This window comes from Lepidochelys kempii, chromosome 6, assembly GCF_965140285.1.
Source record: "Lepidochelys kempii isolate rLepKem1 chromosome 6, rLepKem1.hap1, whole genome shotgun sequence".
Classification (NCBI taxonomy): Eukaryota; Metazoa; Chordata; order Testudines; family Cheloniidae; genus Lepidochelys; species Lepidochelys kempii.
The window spans coordinates 118,606,199-118,630,844 of NC_136385.1; the positions used below are offsets into that span (position 1 = coordinate 118,606,199).

Consider the following 24,646-nt stretch of genomic DNA (forward strand, 5'->3'; position numbering starts at 1 on the left):
TGCTAAACATTCGTATGCTCATTCATACTTTGACTTTTTAAAAAATTGTTTACAATGCAAATATTCGTAATCAAAAATAATATAAACACTGAACACTTTGCATTGTAATTGAAATCAATATATTTGAAAAAGTAGAAAACATCCAAAAATATGTATAATACATTTAAATTGGCTTTCTATTATTAATAGTGTGATTAAAACTGCAACTAATCACAACTATTTTTTAATCGTGATTGTGATTTTTTAAAATCATTTGACAGCCCTAGTGCATACATATATATGGGTGCGTTTTTATGGATATTCAAAGGCATATATGGCAACAAGGTGCCCCAAACTAACGGGCATTGGGCATCTTATGCCACTTGTCTCTTAAAATTTCCACTGACAGTTTTCCAGCACTGCTGTGCTGTAAATAACCAAAATCGAGCTCAAAATGTAAGAGAAAGTGACGTGGGACACAAGCTTGTAATTCTTGGTATCAGGTGATTACAGTGCTGCCAGGCTTCAGAAAGCAGGATGCATACTCCAGCCTAATTTGTCAAAGAAAGACTCTGTGTAGCAAGAACAACATCAGGGAGAGCTGGCAAGACTCCAGCAGACAACAGGGTGAACTCCAGAAATGCTGCTCCCTAATGACTGGATTACAGATGGCTAACTCTGCTCCCCACATAAAGCTGTAACAAGCAATTACTACTACTTGTATTATTGAAGCGCCCGAAACCTGGCATCCCCATACAAAGAGTGTCCCTGCTTGGAAGAGTCTGATGTCTAAAGAAAGGTGGGGGGCATGGAAACAAGGAAAATGGCCAAGGTGATGAGTGGCACTTGTCGTCTTGATTTTTTATCAAACTATATCCCCAGCTCCCACAGCTAGCTAATTTCTTGTACAGAAGCTACAGCAACGATGGATCTTAAGGGTATTGTTGGGGGAGCAGCTTTGCAGACCAGCTCAGGAAGGCCATGTCTGTAGGGGCGAAAGGGAAGAAAATGTGGAGATGGCAGTGGGAGACATGAAGAAATAGAAAACATCTGTTTTTAGTGTGAGAAAGAGAATGTTCAAACTCTGCTTTCAACGTACAGCTTGAGATTTTGTTCATGAACAAAATGGCCATGTATAGTACCCAATGTAACCTAATGAAATGGAGATAAATGTATGAGAATCTACACAGACCAGGAAGAGTTTCCCTGCCCACCTGCAATTAATTACCCTGCACTGTTAAATCAAACAGCTGCAAGACAGATGGCTCAGGAAATTATTAATGGATATGGGATTTTGCAGCTGTAAAATGCTGTATGCTAGCCTATGTGAAACAGACTGGTAACACCAGTCTAGTAAATGGGCAAACTTACCATAGAAACCACCATCACATCTGGCATCCTTGTAAGTCACAGTGATGCCAAGGACTGAATGGGCCATGAGGACTGAATTTCTCTGAGACAATGCAGGGTTGAGGTACATCAGAGGGAAATTCTGCACTAACAGACGTGTGGCAATTCTCCATAAAGGGCCATATTTTCAGAGTTTAATGTACCCACTCTACACACACCCACATCACATATCATTTGAAAGCTTACTTTATGTATGTTTAGATGAGATACAATGTGGAGCTGTCAAATGGTGCCCTAAACCTGTAGACAAAGTGAAACAATGCTCCCCAAAATAAAGGGTAAGTTTTTGCAGTTTCAAACACACTGCAACATTACTGACTACAGATTTTTATGTTTACATTAATTTCAACACCTTAACATGGTGTTTATTGCTCAGAGCTATCAAATGACAATGTATTAAAAGACTTTTATTGGCATTGCATAGGCAAGCTTTTTTTCCCCCCAGAAATGACAACGCTGTTTAGCATGTGGCAAAAATGGCAAATATCAACATTTTGCAATATGTTAAGATGACATGTTTTCACATCGCGTAATCTTAGATGTCCAAGTATCTCACTAGGGATAATAGTTTTCTATATTTTCAATTGAAATTTGCTGACTAGATCAGTCTCACTCCGAAGGCTGTGCACCAACAGCAGTAGATTGCATGCCCACCGTTTGTACTGCATAGTGGGTAGACAGAAAGGTACGTGAATTCCTGGTTATGCGTCTCCATTTGTAAGCTTTTGTACACACAACATAGCAGCTAATCTGCCTGGTATTTGGTTTTAATTTGTAATTGCCTATGCATAAAGTACTAGCCTTTGAAAGAGTATAAAACTAGTTTTTTAATTAGCGTCACTTATCCACAGGTCAGTATTAGTGTTAGAAATTACAATACACAGCTTCATATTGGGCTTCCATTAAAGTGCTCACTAAACAAAAATGGCATTTTTGATACTAACATATAGATCTAATTTGTATCTGATTTAGCACAAGTCTTATACTTGTACAAAATGAAAAATGGTGGTAGTAATGCTAACAATATACTTGGGGATTTTACCTCTACAGAGAAGCTAGAGTATATGAAGACATGGAGGATTAAAGCCCCTTAAGGCTCACATCAAAAAGAAAAAGACTCTCCACACAAAAAAAGGTGAAAAAATGTGTGATTTGTCAATAAATTCAAAAGAATGCAAAAAACTGTCAAAAGCCACCAGTATTGGACAGACGTCTGTGATGCTGGTAGCAGAAGGCATGGGGGGGATGAACTGTACTGATGGCTACTGAATGAGTTTTCTAGTTTAGATGATGGGGCAGCAGCACCCTAATATAGGAGTTACTTTCAAAAATACACAATATGAATTTGGCACATGTCTCAGTTGTGCTGAACCCAAGAAAACAAAACAGACTCTGAAGCTGATCAGAGCGCACCTAGACAAATTGGAGGATTGGGCCAAAAGAAATCTGATGAGGTTCAATAAGGATAAGTGCAGGGTCCTGCACTTAGGACGGAAGAAGCCAATGTACAGCTACAGACTAGGGACCGAATGGCTAGACAGCAGTCCTGCGGAAAAGGACCTAGGGGTGACAGTGGACGAGAAGCTGGATATGAGTCAGCAGTGTGCCCTTGTTGCCAAGAAGGCCAATGGCATTTTGGGATGTATAAGTGGGGCATAGCCAGCAGATCGAGGGACGTGATCGTCCCCCTCTATTCGACATTGGTGAGGCCTCATCTGGAGTACTGTGTCCAGTTTTGGGCCCCACACTACAAGAAGGATGTGGATAAATTGGAAAGAGTCCAGCGAAGGGCAACAAAAATGATTAGGGGTCTGGAACACATGACTTATGAGGAGAGGCTGAGGGAACTGGGATTGTTTAGTCTGCAGAAGAGAAGAATGAGGGGGGATTTGATAGCTGCTTTCAACTACCTGAGAGGTGGTTCCAGAGAGGATGGTTCTAGACTATTCTCAGTGGTGGAAGAGGACAGGACAAGGAGTAATGGTCTCAAGTTGCAGTGGGGGAGGTTTAGGTTGGACATTAGGAAAAACTTTTTCACTAGGAGGGTGGTGAAACACTGGAATGCGTTGCCTAGGGAGGTGGTGGAATCTCCTTCCTTAGAAGTTTTTAAGGTCAGGCTTGACAAAGCCCTGGCTGGGATGATTTAATTGGGGATGGGTCCTGCTTTTGAGCAGGGGGTTGGACTAGATGACCTCCTGAGGTCCCTTCCAACCCTGATATTCTATGATTCTATGGTCACTGCTTCTATAGCCACCAGAGCAACCATGTCCTCCAACTATCAGTCCTGTTGTAGTGTTTCCTTGAGAGCAAACACACACAAAATACAAGACGACACTTCTTAAAATAGAAACGTTTGAGTAAGCAACCAATCTAAGAGATGCAGCACTTCAACAAGGAGATGACGACATGTTGCGCAGGACATCTGTGGAAGGCTTGACTGGTAAGGATGCAGTTTACCACTCAACATGCATTTCTTCCTACTCGAGCAAAACAAATAAAGCAAAACCATCTAGTTACACTCCAACAATACAGTCATCTTAGGACACTGCATTTTATCAGTTGATTGAAGAAATAGATAATTATCCTATGTACAACAAAGAGGCTCTTCTCCTGGCTAAGCTGCTAAAAAAATATAAAGCCCTACTTCATTCAGATGTAGAAACTGCAAGCTATTCCAGTAGCAAATTACCGGCAAGATTAGAAAACACCATGGCCTGCAATTTCTTACCATGCACACCATGGACAAGGCTAGTCTACCATTGTGCTATGCAGTGCAATAACACTAGCTGATGCTATCCAAGCTGCTAATAATCTGAAGAATGAATTTAAGTCTTCCAGATGTTTTGTGGATGTTCTTCTGGCGAGTGAGCCTAAAAAATAGCTTTCAAATTAACAAGTGGTTTTGTATAATGCTGCTTCAATCTTCCTGTCTGGTACAGCCAAAATGAAAGTGTACAGTGTACAGATTGCAGTGTACAGAGGTCAGCTACTTTTGTGCCCCAGATGGTGAAGAGTTTTGTATTTTGGTTGATAGATAAAGATAGAGAGGCAGATAATTCAGCCACCCTCAGTAGGGCTTTATATTGCACCCTCAGCAGGGCTGCGAATGGCACTAAACTGGGAGGAGTGGTAGATACGCTGGAGGGCAGGGATAGGATACAGAGGGACCTAGACAAATTAGAGGATTGGGCCAAAAGAAATCTGAGGCGGTTCAACAAGGACAGGTGCAGAGTCCTGCACTTAGGACAGAAGAATCCCATGCCCTGCTACAGACTAGGGCCAGAGTGGCTAGGCAGCAGTTCTGCAGAAAAGGACCTAGGGGTTCCAGTGACGAGAAGATGGATATGAGTCAACAGTGTGCCCTTGTTGCCAAGAAGGCTAACGGCATTTTGGGCTGTATAAGTAGAAGCATTGCCAGGGGATCGAGGGACGTGATCATTCCCCTCTATTCGGCATTGGTGAGACCTCATCTGGAATAGTGTGTCCAGTTTTGGGCCCCAAACTACAAGAAGGATGTGGAAAAACTGGAAAGCGTCCAGCGGAGGGCAACAAAAATGATTAGGGGGCTGGAGCACATGACTGATGAGGAGAGGCTGAGGGAACTGGGATTATTTAGTCTGCAGAACAGAAGAATGAGGGGATTTGATAGCTGCTTTCAAACTACCTGAAAGGGGGTTCCAAAGAGGATGGATCTAATGTTTTCAGTGGTACCAGATGACAGAACAAGGAGTAATGGTCTCAAGTTGCAGTGGGGGAGGGTTGGATATTAGGAAAAACTTTTTCACTAGGAGGGTGGTGAAGCACTGGAATGGGTTACTTAGGGAAGTGGTGTAATCTCCTTCCTTAGAGGTTTTTAAGGTCAGGCTTGACAAAGCCCTGCCTGGGATGATTTAGTTGGGGATTGGTCCTGCTTTGAGCAGGAGGTTGGACAGATGACATTCTGAGGTCCCTTCCAACCCTGATATTCTATGTTTCTAATAGACAGATAAATGAGGGTGGACAAGGACAGAGACCACTTCTGTAAACATTCATTTCAAATCCCATAAATTCTCTCCACCCACAGCATTCATTCCTGTGACATGATAGCTGCTCTTTACACCTACTCAATTTGAGATTGAAAAATGCTTCTGACCAGATAACTTCTATTTTTCACAACAGCACAGAAGACGCTGCATTCTGCCAAATCTGCCAAATGTATAGGCCTGCACTTTTACTCATGCTAATATTCCCATTTGGGCTTGCAGGATGGCTTTTATGTTTGGATGGGTGCCATGGAAAAGCCAGACTACAGCTCGTAGAGTTTTGTTACATTCACAGTAACTAAACTTTTTCACGTTAGATTCTCTTTCACATTCCCTAGCAGCAAGAACTGAGTCAATCACCCTAATCACCACATCATTAAGTTGATTTCTGATGCAACAACCTATGTTTGTGGGAATTACAAAAGCAGGTATATCTTGCAGTCATATAAGGTAAAAAGACGTGAAAAAGAGTCTACTAGTGAGGTTTGCTGTTAGTAGATAATACAGGATTTGTGTAGCAGTCTATACTTGTGAAGTGTTTTCACATTAAAAGAAGAAGAATGAAAACAAATCAAACCAGATTGAGGGGAAGGTCAGACAGGTTCGGGGGGGGGGGGGGGGCGACTTTTCCTGGACCCCAGTAACAGACACACAGATAATCACACTGCTACACTGTGTTCAGTAGGAATTTTTGTTTTAAAGCATTATTTTGCTGAGTCATTTCAGATGAAGACAATCAGTTTTCCATGGTCTTACAATTAGCATTACAGAGCAGAAGGGCTTTTTCATTTTTTTTTGTTTTTAAAGAAGGCAACAATACCTGCAAAATTGCAAGTCCTGGTCTGAATCCAGGGACTCTCTCCTTCATCTGAGCAACTTGAGTCTTCAGTCTCTCTCTCATTTGCCTGGGATGGGAGGGGAAAAACAGAAATTAACCAAGAAATTGGGCTTTTGAAAACCCCACCCTATACTTCCAAGTTCTCTCATCCTCACAGCAGTTGCATGGCACTCAAGAGACATAGGAAAAATAAAAAGGTTTAAAGCATGGAATTGAAATTCCAGACAGTCACCAGGGTGTGTTGATTCCCAATCCCAAAATGTACGACCACACCTGTCTGCAGCCCGCTCCATTCAGTACCTTACCAACCAGTTTCATGGGAGAGAATGATCAGAATAGTCTAAAGCAAGTCAAAATAGAAGGAGGTTTCTAAGGCCCAGATCCTCAAAGGTATTCAGGTAACTAACTTCGACAGAAATCGATGGGAATTAGGTGAGCATCTGGCTTAAGTGAACAGCTACTGGTAATAGGATGAGCACCCCAGTTACTCATGACTACCAAGGCAGTTATTCAGCTACCAAGACCAACAATAAACTTCATGGCCTAAGATTTTAGTCCTTCATCCAGATGCTGGGCAAAAGATATAAGGTTTCAGTTTACAGGTGGTACATTCAGGGTTTTGCTAGGCCTGCCTACTTCTCACCGAGTATACGTTTATGATCGACCCACAGTTTTCCCATGAGGGAGGTCTGTGTGGGCGCCAAATATCTGACGGGTGAAACACACAGAACTCCATTATATATGTGTCTACAGCCATGGATATGATACTGGACAGAAGAATGCTGCTGCAGTTCCCAAACTAGTGCCAGCACTTCCCTAGCTGACAGGGATCTTGTGAGCATCAGTTTATGTCTGTGAAGTGCTCAGATACCATGGTGATGGGTGTTACAAGGAAAAACACTAAATAAAATAATCAGGGACAAGGTCACCATTAACAGGAACCCTGCTAAGTCTTAGACACGTGATCATGCAGGGCCAGAGCCTGAGCCACGGCTCCAGCTCCAATACCCCACTCCCACGGCAGAAATGGAAAGGAGCTCCCCCAGTATGGCAGCACGGGATTCCTGCTGCAGAAGGGAATTCCAGGGTGATGTAAAGCCAGTGGAACCAGCACTATGCCACCCGCTTAGCCCCAACCCCAGGGAGGCCAGAGGCAAGAAAGGACATGATCAGAGCACACTGCCCTCCTGCAACTTGGGCTTGTTGGAACCACCCTTGAGGCAGCTCTAACTTGCACCGGAGGGGAACAAACCAGCCTGATGCTGCCTCTGAGATCAAGCAGAGAGTGGAAAAGTTGCAGGAGCACAGGTGCACCCAAGGGTCTGGCTGAATTTAAGTACATAAGAATGGCCATACTGGGTCAGATCAAAGCTCCATCTAGCCCAGTATCTGGTCTTCCGACAGTGGCCAATGCCAAGTTCCCCAGAAGTACAGAACAGAACAGATAATCATCAAGTGATCCATCCCTTCACCCATTCCCAGCTTCTGGCAAACAGAGGCTAGGGACACCATCTGCACAGCTACAGACTAGGGACCGAATGGCTAGGCAGCAGTTCTGCGGAAAAGGACCTAGGGGTGACAGTGGACGAGAAGCTGGATATGAGTCAGCAGTGTGCCCTTGTTGCCAAGAAGGCCAATGGCATTTTGGGATGTATAAGTAGGGGCATAGCGAGCAGATCGAGGGACGTGATCGTTCCCCTCTATTCGACATTGGTGAGGCCTCATCTGGAGTACTGTGTTGTTGGATCATATTAAAGAAGTTCTGTATTAAAATCACAAATGAGTTTGATTCCCCATAGTTTCAATTCCAGGGTATTGCTGATTGGGAGGTCTCTTGGTTTTTGGTGCTGTTTCTCTCCCTCTATGTGTGAAACTTGCAAGCTGCTAATTGTGTTAGTACATTCTAAGACAGAGTCTGTTCTCAAAGCAATTCACAGAGAGAGAGACTCAAAGCAATACTCTAACAACAGAAACAGCACCCAGAGACTCCCCGCCCTTTTGTTGTATTAACAATTGTGATTAAAATAGAGATAGAGGATGTATGTGGATGGATGCTTGGTGTGGATAATAACTGAATGATCAGGGAGGTGCCAGCCTAAGAATCCAGTGTCCATCGGCTGAAGAAGGCGTCAAGTGGAAATAACCAGAGGACCCCCCCGGAGGGCAGACTGGAATCCACCCAACAGCCTCAAGAATGGGAGAACCAAAGAACAAGATAACATCTTGGAGCCGTCAGGAATGTGCTATCTGCTGATTGATTCAGCAACAGCATGATGAAGCAATTCCCATAGACTGGCATAGGAAGAAATTCCTATAAAAATAGACTCTAAAAAGTGAGAACTTTGGGGTCTGATTCTGCAAACCAACTTCCAGGAGCATCAGATGAGCATCTGACAAGGCCCTGCTCCCTCCTCATGTCCAGGCCACCTGGCCAGTGACTTGGCATGAGCAACTCTAAGGCTGGTAACTATGATAACAACCTTGCAGAACCTGTATGTGTGTGGGTGTGTGTTTGTATGAATGAATGTGTGAATAAATATGAGATTGAATGGAATGTTATAGCTATAACTAACTGCTTACTATGATTCTTTCTGTATTTACAATAAATGTGGTATTTTGCCTTTTCCCTTTAATAAGATCCTGCTGGTTTTTATTTTATTGGTACAACAGTGTCCAGTTTCGGGCCCCACACTTCAAGAAGGATGTGGATAAATTGGAGAGAGTCCAGCGAAGGGCAACAAAAATGATTAGGGGACTGGAACACATGACTTATGAGGAGAGGCTGAGGGAGCTTGGATTGTTTAGCCTGCAGAAGAGAAGAATGAGGGGGGATTTGATAGCTGCTTTCAACTACCTGAAAGGGGGTTCCAAAGAGGATGGCTCTAGACTGTTCTCAATGGTAGCAGATGACAGAACGAGGAGTAATGGTCTCAAGTTGCAGTGGGGGAGGTTTAGATTGGATATTAGGAAAAACTTTTTCACTAAGAGGGTGGTGAAACACTGGAATGCGTTACCTAGGGAGGTGGTAGAATCTCCTTCCTTAGAGGTTTTTAAGGTCAGGCTTGACAAAGCCCTGGCTGGGATGATTTAACTGGGAATTGGTCCTGCTTCGAGCAGGGGGTTGGACTAGATGACCTTCTGGGGTCCCTTCCAACCCTGATATTCTATGATTCTATGATCCCTGGTCCTCCTGGCTAATAGCCATTGATGGATCTATCCTCCATGAATTTATCTATTTCTTTTTTGACCCGTTATAGTCTTGGCCTTCACAACATCCTCTGGCAAGGAGTTCCACAGGTTGACTGTGCATTGTGTGAAAAAATACTTCCTTTTGTTGTTTTAAACCTGCTGCCTATTAATTTCATTTGGTGGCCCCTAGTTCTTGTGTTATGAGAAGGAGTAAACAGCACTTCCTTATTTACTTTCTCCACACCAGTCATGATTTTATAGACCGCTATCATATCCCCACTTAGTCATCTCTTCTCCAAGCTGAAAAGTCTCAGTCTTATTACTCTCTCCTCATATGGAAGCAGTTCTATACCCCTAATCATTTTTGTTGCTCTGTTCTGAACCTTTTTTCCCCAATTCCAATATACCTTTTTTGAGATGGGGCAACCACATCTGAACACAGTATTCAAGTTGTGGGAGTACCATGGATTTATATAGAAGCAACGTGATATTTTCTGTCTTATTGTCTATCCCTTTCTTATGGATTCCCACCATTCTGTTCATTTTTTTGACGGCCGCTGCACGTTTCTGGCTGAACTCTTCAAAGTCTCCCAACAGGAGACTCTAGTAGAAGAGTTTTGTTTTCATCCCACTTTTAAAATAATTGTTTAGGTCCTGGCTTTCATGCAGGTCTCAACACAGCCTCCACTACCAACTGTGATGCTTACAAAACACTCAGCAATGGTTAGGTACTGGTCTGCTGTGGCAGTTTTTCAGGCTGATCAGTATCATTGATTTCCTTGTGCTTCATCTGTTTGAGCCCCCTGTTGCCTATATGTACACTGAGACTGTAGGCTCTTTGGGGCAGGCACCGTCTCTTTTTTATGCCAGGACAGTGCCTAGCACAACTGGGCCCTGGTCTCTAGGTGCTATCACAGTAATAAAAATTCTGCTGGCACAGTTAATTACACTTGAAATTGTACTTATTTAGATGCCTGTTCACCTGATTGTGGGTGCCCTGAGATCAAGGTACCATAAGTTGTGTCCACAGACTGAAAAGGTGATTTTGGAAAGGCTGAGCTTCAGAGTCACTCAGATCCTCGTGATAGGTGGCAATATAAAATCCTAAGAAAATCAAAACGAACATTCATCCCCACTGGACTGGGACTTTCAGGAGACCTGGGTTCTATTCCTGGCTTAAGCACAGGCCTGGTCAGTGACCTTGGGCAAGTCACTTCACCACTCTGTACCTCAGTTTCCCCAGCTGGATAAAAACCTGGACCCCCTTTGAGTGCTTTGAGACCTACTGATAAAAAAAAATGCTATATAAGAGCTATGCTTTATTATAATCCCATCTTATCTTTATAAAGCAGCTAAATATTGCATAATCATCTTACTACTGATAAATATGAAAGTACTTTAAAGATACATGCTTGTTAAAGGAAACACCCCTGAGATTACTTTTGTTGGAAACAAAGTTTGTGTACGATGCCGATGAACCCCAAAATGCTCTGAGAGTCATGAAGCTAACACAGGATGTGGTAAATTACTGCACTGGCAAACAGCTAGGGTCCTGATCCTGCAAAAACTCAAGAGCTTAATTTTGCGCATCCAAGTAGTCACCCAAATTGGATTACTCATACATACAGTTAAGCACATGCTTAAGCATGTGCAGAAACAAGATCTAAACTGTAAAGTATACGGTACTTTAGAAGTCTTCAGTGCAGATATGTCAACTTTGTAAAGTTAAGACCCAATCCAACTCTCACTGAAAACTTTGTTTCCCTCTACCTTCTTAACAAGAGGACTTCAGAATATTGTGGTATTCATTCATTTAATACAGAATCAGGAGCCACGGCTTACCTCAACTCATACTGCATTCATTAAAAAAAATAAAGATTAGCTCAGTTTTCCTCTACAGCAAGAAAGTAACATGAGAAAACTCAATGGAGCGCGAGTTCCTACTGCTCTCTAAGCACACACACACACACCAAAAAAAAAAAGTCATTTGTTAGAAGGCCATCTAGCGTTTGCTAAAAAGCAACTACATTGTTTCGGTTGCAAGCAAAAGTAAAAGCCACACATACTGAAGTTTATTTAAGAAAGAAAACTATAATAAGGATCAGCTGTAAGAAATTTTTGGATGTTTAAATCTACAGACTTAATTACAAATAAATACATTTTAAAAAAATATTTGGAAAAAAACAGCTCTTATCAACTGAGGGCTCTGTTTTGAAATATATTATTATTTATGTGGAATTATTTTGCTTTTAAAAACAAAGACCAAAACACTGCAGTTCACTTTGAACTAGAGATATTCTGCAGTAGCTTTACTTCTCTGGCATTAAGAGCCATATACGACGTCCATACAAGCTCACTCACATACTGCATGTGCCAAGGGCACACACAAGTCAAGGACAGGATGTGGCCCTAAGAATATATGCTCAAAGTACTCAGCTCCAAAGTTATGTGACTTCAGTTTATAAACTACACTCCCCCGCACTGAAGTGACTGCCAGAAAAACCAAGGGGAATGGATAAGAGTGCTTTTAAAAATCTTTTGGAGGGAAGGAAAATAATTCACTAAAATTAGGAGATGCTCATACAAACCCCACATCACCACATGATACCTGTAGCTAGGCTAGGTAGTGAGGGAGCAGAGGTTACAGGATCATCAAGATTCTGATATCTGAGTTGAAAGAGACAAACATACAGCACTGAGTTAACACAGTTAAGCACCTTTCCTGGTGTTTGTGTGAAAATTGGCATATGTATGACAGCAAGACAGCTAAGGCCCCGCCCAGACAGATTAGGTGCTGTTGCAGTTTCCCCACCCAATCCTCCGGAAGATGCCTCCCCCCTCTAATTGAGAGTTTTTGTTCATTAACTGGGGATCTGATTGGATTCCCCAATTACAGTTGATTATCAGGTTTCAGAACTGGCTGGGAAGGCTTCTGTTTCATTCTGTCTGGCCAGGAGATTGAAACTTTTTCTTTTGGATGCACATCTCATAATGGTGATTCACATCTTTGTCACCTCAAGATCTGACTGCTGCAAAGTGCTCTGTTCTTGGGGTTAGCTCTTAAATGAATCTGAGTGCTGAACCCGGTGCAGAATGGAGAAGCCTGCTTATTACACAGGGCATCCCCAGGCAAGCACATTGCACTGGTGCTTTGCGATCTGCACTGGCTGCCTGTGGGTTTCCAGGAGGAATTTTAGACGTTGATTTTTACCTGTAAAACCCTAGCTGATCTGTGTCCTGCCTAGCTAAGAGATCATCACACCAGGCCATACTGCACCAGGTGCGATCAGTGGAGGCACTCAGGCTAGAGCTCCCTGCCTCAATATAAAAAAGGCCGATGCTGGAAGGCATCCTCTGTGTGGAACTTGCTTCCCTCAGGTCAGAAATTGTCCTAGATTGTGGAGTTTCAGGGTGCCCTGGCTTTTGGGGAATGGTACTGATTGAGGGATGGTATCTGGGCAGGATAGAGTACACAGTTTGTTTTGCTATGCTGTGCTAATCTCAGCTAGTTTCACAATTGGCATTTTCTGTGGACGTTTTTCATGTTGTGATGGGCATGCCTCCTCTCCATCCTGCAGTGCATCTCTCTCTTGCATTTGAGCTGATAAACCCAAAGAAATAATAAAATATAAACAAGTGTTACATTTTGTAAAATAATGATGCCATGACTTCCTACTTCATAGGATTGTTGCGAGGACTGGGAAGTCCTTGATCTCTGAAATTTGTGAAGGGCTATAAAGGTACGTCCACACTACAGCTGCTACAGCAGCACAGCTATGGTGTGCCGCTTTCTGCCATATTGTACACGCTTCCTATGTCAATAGAAGAGGTTTTCCCTTGAGGTAGATACTCTACCTCTCCAAACATTCTTCCATCGACCTAACTACAGCACAAATTGTCCACAGCCCTCAGTGATGTAGCTAAGTCAAGCTAATTTTTAAGTGTAGACCGAGCCTAAGTCAGTTTTCAGACAGAGGGAGAGCACTAACCAAGGGGACAGAGCCTGGGACCAGAAGGAGGAGGATAGCCTCAGCTCTACCCGATTCACTATGTGATCTTGGGCATGTCACTTAGTCTCTCCTCCCTGGAAGCAGATAGCTATTTTACAGGGGAAGGCTGTTCACTTCTAAAAGGCCTGACTACTGTTCAGTTTAGAGCATAGCCTTTGGCCCGGTCTATGTTTGCCACCACAGCAATGTTGGTTAGGAGTGCGATTTTTTGCCGGCACATCCACGCTGGCAAAAATCCTAGGGTAGACTCAAATATACCAGCAAAGTAGTTAAATTGCCTGTATACCTTATTTTGCTCAGGGAACTAGTATAAGTTATACCACCAAAAGGACATTTTTGCCAGTAAAGCTGCATCAACATTAAGAGGGTTTTCCAGTATAGCAAGCCTTTGAATGCAGACATGGCCTTGAATGTCTTCAGATGTTATAATTGAGACTAATTGTTACTCTGAAACCTGTCATAATTGAGACTGGCTCCAATCATAGTTGTGCTGTGCAAGGTTTTCTGCTGGACTATGGAACCATAATTGATTTAATCTGTCCCACCACAGGAAGCGTGAAAGATTTTAACTCTATGGGCCAAATGGCACCTTGGAAGGGAAGTTCATGTACTGGGTTGAAAAGGCTGAGAAATCAAACTAATTTCAAGATGATTTCTATACCACAGGAGAGGGGTTAGGAACCACATTCCTTCAACTAGGGCTTTCTGCTGCGGAAACAAGACAACAAGTAGCAAAAACCTGAGGAAAACTGAGGTAGACAGCAAGATGCAAAAGCCAAAAGAAAGACACCCAACCCCCTGAAATATTTGGGGCCTGTCTATATTATAAAAACGACAGTGCTAACACACCTTAGATGCCATCTGCTTACCTGGTCGTACCCTACAAAGACAAGACTAAAGCACAGTGTTTAATAAAGAACAAAAACAATCAGTAATACCCAGAGTGAAATCCTGCCCCCCCTGAACTAAATGGGAATTTTGCCAATCTGGCCAGCATTTCATCCACAGCGTAGACATGTCTCCGCAGGTGGAACTAAACAGTTACAACACAGTTGTGTCCTTTTAACTTTCAGCTCACCTTTTTCACATTTACTGTACTTAGGAACTTCCATTACAAAAAGAAAGAATTGTGTAGCTGTCATCCGACTCTCCTAGTCTGTAAATATTTGACTAACCTCCAAATAGACTCTTTCCCTGATAAAAGGTTAAAGCCATAACATTACAAAAACTAAGTGATTACCACATGCACACCACCATACACAATCCTGACTTTGCAAGCTGTGGTAGAAGCAAGTTCCCTATACATAAACAATCATTGCCTCTTGTAAAAAATCCTGGAAAAACACACACGCACACACCTTCTTCTATTGACAGACCTTTATTGGACCTGAGATTACATGTTTGATTGCCTCAAGACACTTTTATTCCTGAACTTTGTCCCATCTCAAGGGTGATCAGAATTCTTTGATATAACATTTCTCTATAGGATCCAGAGGAGAAAGAGAACGTTAAAAGATATGGAGCCACTTCCCTCAATCTCCTTCATTTGAAAAATTCTAGCTAAAATCTGGTTCCTTCCATCCCGGAATGTACTCTACTGGTTTTGCTACATTTGACCAAACTCATGACAGGAGCAGGGGAATTGGGAGGCAGGAGAGATATTTGCATGTACAACTGCAATTATTTTCCATACTGCTCCTGGAAAATCAATTAGGCTGGAAGCCCATTTATAAAGTGTGGCAGGATAATTTGCTCTTTTCATTCTTTTCCCAGGCTGGTTAAGAGGACTAGTTGCCTCATATACATGTAGCTTAAACCTAGACAAAATAAATAAAAGAAAGACACTTTGTTTTTAAATAAACAGTAAGAGTGACTGACAGTGTTGTAGCTGTATTGATCCCAGGTAGGTGAGGTAATATCTTTTGAAGTTTGTCCAATAAAATACATTACCTTACCCTCCTTATCTCTGTATTAAGGGTGATTAACCACTGGAACAAATTATGAAGGGAAGTGGTATATTCTCCATCTCTTGATGACTTCTAATCAAGACTGGATTCCTTTCTGGAAAATACAGTCTAGCCAAACACAAGTCATGCTGTGGACAAGCACAAAATACTGGGCTCAAGTAAATGGGTAACTAGATAAAATTCCACGGCCTGTGATATACAGGTCAAATCAGATCTAATGGTCCCTTCAGGCCTTACCATCTGTGAACCACTGCTGATGGCCCTGCTGGGATAAGTGACTTGGTCATTTGCTGCGAACAGTCAGGACTTTAACCATCTCTCCTCTGAACTGTCAGCACTCACCTCTGACACTAGAGTGGAACTGTGCTACAGGATGTAACCCTATTTTCTTAGATAGCTACTCTTGTGCACTAGAATAAAACAAAAGGCAGGTGATATAAAGCAGCCTCTTTTGATTGCAAAATACAAAGAAGAATTCAATAGCAGCCACGTGGTTAGTGAGATCAATACATCACAATGAAAGCCCTCAATTCTGTCTTACCGAATTAATGGACTATAGGAGCACACAGTTTGAGCTATGACTAAAGGGGCTGCTGGTCTTTTTTTGGCATCGGATGGGAGGGTAGAGTCTGTGGTAAGCACTGGGCAGGGATTCAGGAGATTGACATTAAATCCCCAGCTCTGCTACAGATTTCCAGTGTAACTTTTGGCAAGTCATTTAGACTTTCTATGCTTTTGTTTACCATCTGTAAAATGGGAATAATTCTACCACTCGTCTGATTTTTCTATTTAGATTGTAAGCTCTTCAGGGAAGGAACTGCCTATTACTGAGTCTTTGGACAACACCTGGCACAGTGGGGTCCCAATCTCAGTCTAGCTGCTACTGTAATACAAATAACATGTAGTAATCAAAGTTTTTCTAGTAGATTTATCAACAAAGTAAATGACCAGTGTAAAACATATTGCTAATAAAATTAGCAGGTTTGATCTTCCAGATGAATACTCTATTATGATGATTTTAATTAATGCACACAGGGCAAAAAGTACTCACTCTATCAAACTAAACACCAGCAAAATTATTTTAAGTACTTCACTTTTTTCAGAGACCTATAAATCAGTTTATATCTGCAACAACTATAGCCCATGAGGATCTGCTACAATTCAGGACCTGTTTCTGTGCCAAAGGTAAGAGAAGAAGTCTGCAGCAGTAACAACATGCAAACTTCCCCAGTTTTACCAGTAGATTCTGCAGGCATTAAGTGTAAAATTCTGAGAACATTGACTTTCAGAGTGCCATAACCATGACACAGCATGGTGTAATGGACAGTGCAAGAGACTAAGAAACTGGAACTCGAGAGTTCCAACTCTGCCACTAACTCACTTTGATACGCAGCCCTTACATCCACATTTTCTGAAGTAGTGTCTGATTTTGGATGTCCAGCTTCAGACATTTTTGGCCTGATTTTCAGAAGTGCTGAGCATCCACAATCCCAACTTCAGTTAATGGAGCTGCCACAGCTCAGCACCCTGAAAAATCAGGCCCAAGGTCTCACCCCAGAGCTGAGGTAACTTTTGACTTCAACATCTGTGTCTTAGTTTCCCCAACTGTAAAATAGGGTTAATATTTGTCCAGCACTTTGAAGGGGTAAACACTAGACACTATTTAGTACTAAGCCTTTCAAGGAAGAAAGGAGAACATTAAGCTCTTTCATTCCATTTGGAAATTTAGCAATAAGACGACAAAAAGATGAGAAGAAAGCAAACTAAAGGTACAACATACAGTCTTGCATAAACCCTCATTTCCCACCTACTGAAACCTAGAAAGGATCCTAGCAGGAGACAGAGAACGGATTTTTAAAAGTAAGAAGGGATTTCACCATACTGCAAACATTTAGGCAGATGATTTATCTCTGCATGAGGACTGATACCAAATGCCAGTCAGTTATATGCCACTACAGTAATGTTAGGCCAGTGATATAATAGAGAACGAAAGCATACAAAATTAAAGAGAGAATGATTTTAGAAGACAGAACAGTTATTTAAGTAGTTTGAAATGACTTGTTTTTGAATATTTCTAAAGATTCTTTAATAACCTTTCTTCCCTGTACAATGCTGTCTTAGTACTTTCCATTCTCCCTGCCCACAGACCATTGCATTGTTAGTACAATAGTGAAAGGGGTGAGCAAATCTATAGTGTGCCTTGACTTCTTTTGCTACTGCTGTTCACTGACAGCAAACACCAGAAGCAGTAATTTAACAGAACCACCCCTGCTTTTCTTTGCTGACACAGGTGACCCCGATTTAGAGGGCAAGTGAAGGCAGCTGTAAAAAAACAACAAACAACAAATGGAAGAAAAGGGAAGTTGATAGCACTTAATATAAACCATGTTAGGAATGGTAGAAAATTGATAAGGGAAGCCAAGGGACACAAGAAGAAATCTATGGCCATCAGATGCGTTAAGGACATAAGAAGGAGTTTTTAAAATATATTGGGACCAAAAAGAATCCTGACAATGGTATTGGCCAATTACTATATGGAAATGGTAGAATGTATCAATAAAAATGCACAAGTGTTCAATAAATATTTCTGTTCTATATTTGGGGAAAAAACAGAAAATAAAGTCTCATCATATTTTACTAGTATTTCTGGAGAATGTTAAACAGAAGCTACTAAAGTTAGATATCTTTAAATCAGAAGGCCCAAATAACTTGCACGCAAGAGTTTTTATTAATGTTGATTTTTTTTGTTCAGTACGTCTTGGAGAACTGGGGAAATTCCAGAAGACTGGAAGGAAGCTAATGCGCCAATTTTTAAAAAGGGTAAACAGGATGACCTGGGCAAGATAATGGAGCAGTTGATATGGGACTCGATTAATAAAAAACTAAAAGGTTGTTAATGCAATTAATGCGTATCAGCATGGGTTTATGGAAAATAGATCCTGTCAAACTAACTATGTTTTTTGATGAAATTACAAGTTTGGTTGACAACATTAATAGTGTTGATGTGATGTCCTTAAACTTCTGTAAGGTCTTCGACCGCAAAACATTTTGATTAAAAAACGAGAACCATATAAAATCAACATGGCATACATTAAATGGATTAAAAACTGGCTAACTGATAGGTCTCAAAAACATAACTGTAAACAGGGAATCATTATTGAGCAAGTGTTTCCAGTGGGGTCCCACAGGGAGTGGTTCCTGGCCCTATCCTATTCAACATTTTTATCAATAACCTGAAAGAAATCATTAAATCATCACTGATAAAGTTTGCAGATGACAAAAAGGTTGGGGGAGTGGTAAATTACGAAGAGACTGATTAATGATTCAGAGCTACCTAGATTGCTTAGTAAACTGAGCACAAGCAAACAATGTGTTTTAATACAGGTAAATGCATACATCTAGGAACACAGAATGTAGGCCAGACCTACAGGATGGGGGATTCTATCCTGGGAAGCAGTGACCCTGAAAAAGATATGGTGGTCATGGTGGATAATCAACTGAAGCTGAGCTCCAAGTGTGATGCTGTGGCCGAAAGAGATAATGTAATCCTGGGATGCATAAACAGGGGAATCTCAAGTAGGAGTAGACAGGTTATTTTACCTCTATATTTGGCACTGGTGTGACTGCTGCTGGAATACTGTGTCCAGTTCTGGTGCCCACAATTCAAAAAGGATGGTGATACATTTGAGAAGGTTTAGAGAAGAGGAGCCACATGAATGACTAACGTTTTAGAACACATGCCTCACATTGATAGGCTCAAGGAGCTCAATCTGTATCACAGAATATCAGGAGATCATCTAGTCCAACCCCCTGCTCAAAGCAGGACCAATCCCCACTTTTTGCCCCAGATCAACTCAACAGCCCCCTGAAGGATTGAACTCACAACCCTGGGTTTAGCAGGCCAATGCTCACACCACTGAGCTAATCTATTTAGCTTAATAAAGAGAAGGTTAAGGGGTAATTTGATTACAGACTGTAAAATACCTACAGGAGAAATATTTAATAATAAAAAAATAACACTTCAGTCTACCAGAGAAAGGTATAACACAATCCAATGCCTGGAAGTTGAAGTTAGCCAAATTCAAATTGGAAAAAAGGTGTACATTTTTAAAGGTGAGAGTCATTAACCACTGGGCCAATTTACTAAAGGTCATAATGGATTCTCCATCTCGGACAATTTTTAAATAAAGATTGGAATATTTTTCTTAAAAGATATGCTCCAGGAATTATTTTGGGCTATGGACTGTGCTATATGAGAAATCAGTCCCTTCTGGCATTACTATTTATGAATCTATGGACCCTACTAGACAACACCATGTTGAACCCATCAAGATTATTACATGAATTGCAATAGCACTTCTCGACCCCATTGTGCTAGGCACTGTACACATGTAATATGCACATGGTCCTCACCCTAGAGCACATGCAATCTAAATACATCACGAAAGGCAACAGACGGATGGAACCAACATTTGGGGGGAGAAGAGCACAAGGTCACCGGGACTGTCACCGTGTTAGGATTAACTTAAGCAGTGGTTGCAGCGCAGCAGCCACCAAGAGAGACAGACAAGTGAACAAGTGGGTAAGTGAATGGCTGCGGGGAGGAGGGGGGGATTTACCAGAAACCATCCTGTCTACCCAGGGGTCCATCCTGGCACTGGAAGGCTCAAGACTAGCCAACGTTTACAAACAAAACAAAACAAAACAAGCCCACCATGGAATAGTGTTTGCCCTCGTACATCACACTTCATGGGACGATTCCAAAGCATACCCCCCCCAACCCAGCCTGCCCCCCCCCAAAAAAAACCCCTCCAAACACGCGGAAGCCGCTTTCAGAGCCGGGGTCAACTTAGGCTGGGCCCCGGGGCTGGAAACAACCGTGCAGAGGTCCCCGCTCGCTCCCGCCCGGGCGCGGAGACCCGGCGAAGTAACAGCGCCTGCGGGGGCCGTTTCCCCAGGCCCGGGCCAGGCGAACGGGCTGGTTTCGGTCCCGCCCTGCCAGTCTCCCGTCCCGCGCGGGCGGCTCCCCAGGCAGGCGCCCCGCCGGCGGCAGCGGGACGCGCCGCGCCGCACCCCCGGGGAGAGCCGGGCGGAGCGGGAGCACCGCCCTGCTGGCCTGGCTGCCGCGGGCGCGCCCAGACGGGCCCCAGGGGCGCTGCCAGGCTGCAGCCGGGAACCCCCCGCCCGCCCGGCCCCGGGGTACGTACGCGGCGGCGGCTTTGCCGCAGAGGACCTGCGCGGGGGCCATGGTGACTGCTCGCGCGCCCGCCGCCCCGGCGCTCCCCGAGGCTCCAATGGCGCGTGGCTGCGCCCGCGCGCCCAGACACCCGCCCGCCGCACCCACGTGGCCCGAGCTTCCGCGCCCGCCGGGCGCCCCCGCCCCCATGCGCCGGCAAGGGACACGGGGGCGGGACCCGCCGGCTGCGCTGGCTCATAGGCCTCCCGGGGCCAAGCGCCCGCCCCTCTTTAGCCAATGAATAATCGTGTTGTTCGCAAAAAGAAAAGGAGGACTTGTGGCACCTTAGAGACTGACCAATTTATTTGAGCATGAGCTTTCGTGAGCTACAGCTCACTTCATCGGATGCATACTGTGGAAACTGCAGCAGGCTTTATATATACACAGAGATCATGAAACAATACCCCCTCCCACCCCACTGTCCTGCTGGTAATAGCTTATCTAAAGGCTCTTATACCTGCACATCCACCAATGTGATCTATGCCATCATGTGCCAGCAATGCCCCTCTGCCATGTACATTGGTCAAACTGGACAGTCCCTACGTAAAAGAATAAATGGACACAAATCAGATGTCAAGAATTATAACATTCATAAACCAGTCGGAGAACACTTCAATCTCTCTGGTCACGCAATCACAGACATGAAGGTCGCTATCTTAAAACAAAAAAACTTCAAATCCAGACTCCAGCGAGAAACTGCTGAATTGGAATTCATTTGCAAATTGGATACTATTAATTTAGGCTTAAATAGAGACTGGGAGTGGCTAAGTCATTATGCAAGGTAGCCTGTTTCCTCTTGTTTTTTCCTACCCCCCCCCCCCCCAGATGTTCTGGTTTAACTTGGATTTAAACTTGGAGAGTGGTCAGTTTGGATGAGGTATTACCAGCAGGAGAGTGAGTTTGTGTGTGTATGGGGGTGGGGGGGATGTGAGAAAACCTGGATTTGTGCTGGAAATGGCCCACCTTGATTATCATGCACATTGTAGGGAGAATGGTCACTTTGGATGAGCTATTACCAGCAGGAGAGTGAGTTTGTGTGTGTGGTTTTTGGGACGGGGGTGAGGGGGTGAGAGAACCTGGATTTGTGCAGGAAATGGCCCAACTTTATTATCATGCACATTGTGTAAAGAGTTGTCACTTTGGATGGGCTATCACCAGCAGGAGAGTGAATTTGTGTGGGGGGGTGGAGGGTGAGAAAACCTGGATTTGTGCTGGAAATGGCCCACCTGCTGATCACTTTAGATAAGCTATTACCAGCAGGACAGTGGGGTGGGAGGAGGTATTTTTTCATATTCTCTGTGTATAAATAAAGCCTGCTGCAGTTTCCACGGCATGCATCCGATGAAGTGAGCTGTAGCTCACGAAAGCTCATGCTCAAATAAATTGGTTAGTCTCTAAGGTGCCACAAGTACTCCTTTTCTTTTTGCGAATACAGACTAACACGGCTGTTACTCTGAATCCTGTTGTTGTGACCCACGCTGCTGGCGGGCCCCATCGGGGGCCACCTTCGCCGCAGGCGGTAGCTGCTGCACCAATGCAGCCTGGCTAGGCCTGCCCCCCCCTCCTGAGCCTGTGGGAGAGAAGGCGGTCCTGGTCTCCACTGCAGCCTCTGGGCTGTGGAGCGTGGCCACATTAAATTACTCCTGCGGGAATGCTGCACCCTTGCGCAGGCACAGAATTCATGTCCCCCACAGATTTCTTTGCTTCCCTACAGGAAAAAATGACTTTCTGAGGGGGAAGCAAAGGGAAGCCACAAAAGCGGCCAGGCAACCCTCCCCAGCCGTCTGTTTTGGGTGCCCGGGTAGCTGTCAGAGAGGTAAATCACTGAGGGGCAGGACTAGGGAAGACCTGGCTGGTGGCTCCTATCCTGTGCTGGGATTAGCTGCTAGTCCTGGCTTGGCTAGGGAGGATGCGACTTCCTCTTCCCCTGCATGGCATCCGGGACTGGGTCAGACCCACCCCCAGGTTTCTCCCCCAGCTGCAGGGAGATCTGCAAACTCCCTTCACGCATACACTTCCTGCATCCATTGCTCCTCAGCTGCAGATGGAGGGATCCCTGTACAAGGAGCTGCTTCCCCCATCCACCCAACCCTGGTGCATCCAGACCCTCCTGCCAAGCCTCACCCCTCTGCACTCAGAACCTCCCCGATAAGCCCCACACTTCTGCACCTGGACCACACCATGAAGCCACCCAGATCCCACCAAGCCCCAACTAGCTGCACCTGGATGTCCACCCCACTGAGCCCCACTCCCCCAGCATCTGGATTGCTCCCCACTGGTTGTCCCACACCCAGATCTCCCTACTGAGCTCTGTTCCCCCCACACCTAGACCCCCCCCCCAAACACCAACACCCTCATCTGGACCCCCCTGCAGAGTCCCATTACTGCTGCACCCATAACTTCCCAACAAGCCCCTGTGCATTGTTAGGGGGCTTATTCCTTCACCCACTTACTTCCCTGGTCCTTCTCGCATGAACAGAGAGCAACAATACCCGAAGTCCAAAGGTGCAAACAATTCGATGTTTATTGGGGTGAACTTCCAGCAAGCATGATTCCAGTTTCCTTCCTTAGTATCCCCCTTCCCAGCTCTGACACCACAGACACCTGTGTCCCTGTTCCCATTCCTGCCCTTAGCCAAACATGATTCCAACTTCCTTACTCCCATTCCCTGTTCCCTTTTCCCCTTTATATTCAGGCCTGTCTGCAAAGGCCTGTACTTTAAGAATGTAGGTGTATTCTTATCACTTGGCTAGTTCTAGAGGTATAAAAGAAAGAAAGAATCAAAATCACTGTCTGCTGGTGTAAGGGCCTTCTCTTACGGTGACAGTCTGAGGCCCTGTTCTTAGGCTAAGGCCTTTGGCCAAAGCAGCAGAGGCAGCCATAAGCTGGGAAGCGAACAGTCACATCCTCACATTCCAAACTAGTCACATTGAAATAAGATGCTGTTGGGCTGTTAGGCACTATCAGGACAGGATTGTATGCCTATCACCTCCAGAGAAAGGGAAGTGCCTAGAAAATGTAAAAGGAAACTTAGTTTGACAGCATCTTGTCTGGCAAGAACTCACTTATCAATAGCTGGGATGTGAAATCCTCACTTCTGTATTGTTTTGTCATTATAGTTTCACTTTGCTATTGTTTGTCTGTATAATCTCTGTCTGGTTCTGTGATTGTTCCTGTCTGCTGTATAATTAATTTTGCTGGGTGTAAACTAATTAAGGTGGTGGGATATAATTGGTTACATAATCATGTTACAATATGTTAGGATTGGTTAGTTAAATTTCAGGAATATGATTGGTTAAGGTATAGCTAAGCAGAACTCAAGTTTTACTATATAGTCTGCAGTCAATCAGGGAGTGGGTGGGTATGTGGGGGAGATGGGAACAGGGAATGGGGGTAAGAAAATTGGAATCATGTTTTGCTAAAGAGGGAAATGAGAACAGGGAATGGGAGTAAGGAAGTTGGAATCATGTTTGGCTAAGGGCAGGAATGGGAACAGGGACACAGGTGTCTGTGGTGTCAGAGCTGGGAAGGGGGATACTAAGGAAGGAAACTGGAATCATGCTTGCTGGAAGTTCACCCCAATAAACATTGAATTGTTTGCACCTTTGGACTTCGGGTATTGTTGCTCTCTGTTCATGCGAGAAGGACCAGGGAAGTAAGTGGGTGAAGGAATAAGCCCCCTAACATGCATCAAGACTGCCCCCTGCACCTGGATCCCCCACTGAGCCGCCTGCACTCAGATTGCCCCACACAGAACTCTCTCACTCCACAGCTGGATCCCCCCACACTAATCCCCTCTGCACTTGGATCCTGCTGGGCTGAGTCTGCCTACTCACACCTGGTGCACCTGGCATGGAGGGGCAGGGCCCAGGGGTGTTTCTGGGGCAGGCCTGGTCCTTGTGCTGTGTCCTTGGGTGCAGCCTCACTGCTGAATCCAGGTCCCAGCGTGGAGCTGCAGAGTGATCTCCAACTTCTGTGCCAGTAGTTTGTGCTCC

General features: G+C 44.1%; 1 protein-coding gene across 1 annotated transcript in view; it reads right to left on the reverse strand.

Annotated features, from left to right (window-relative positions):
* Nucleotides 1–20,816, reverse strand: part of MTHFD1 (methylenetetrahydrofolate dehydrogenase, cyclohydrolase and formyltetrahydrofolate synthetase 1) — a 69,634-nt gene extending 48,818 nt beyond the window's left edge. The window contains exons 1-2 of the mRNA XM_073349863.2: nucleotides 20,623–20,816; nucleotides 6,232–6,316 (exon numbers count right to left, since the gene is read on the reverse strand). Coding sequence (XP_073205964.1) covers nucleotides 6,232–6,316; nucleotides 20,623–20,801 — 264 coding nt within the window. The 5' untranslated portion in view covers nucleotides 20,802–20,816. The remainder of the gene's footprint in view (nucleotides 1–6,231; nucleotides 6,317–20,622) is intronic.
* Between the last annotated feature and the right edge of the window lie 3,830 nt (nucleotides 20,817–24,646).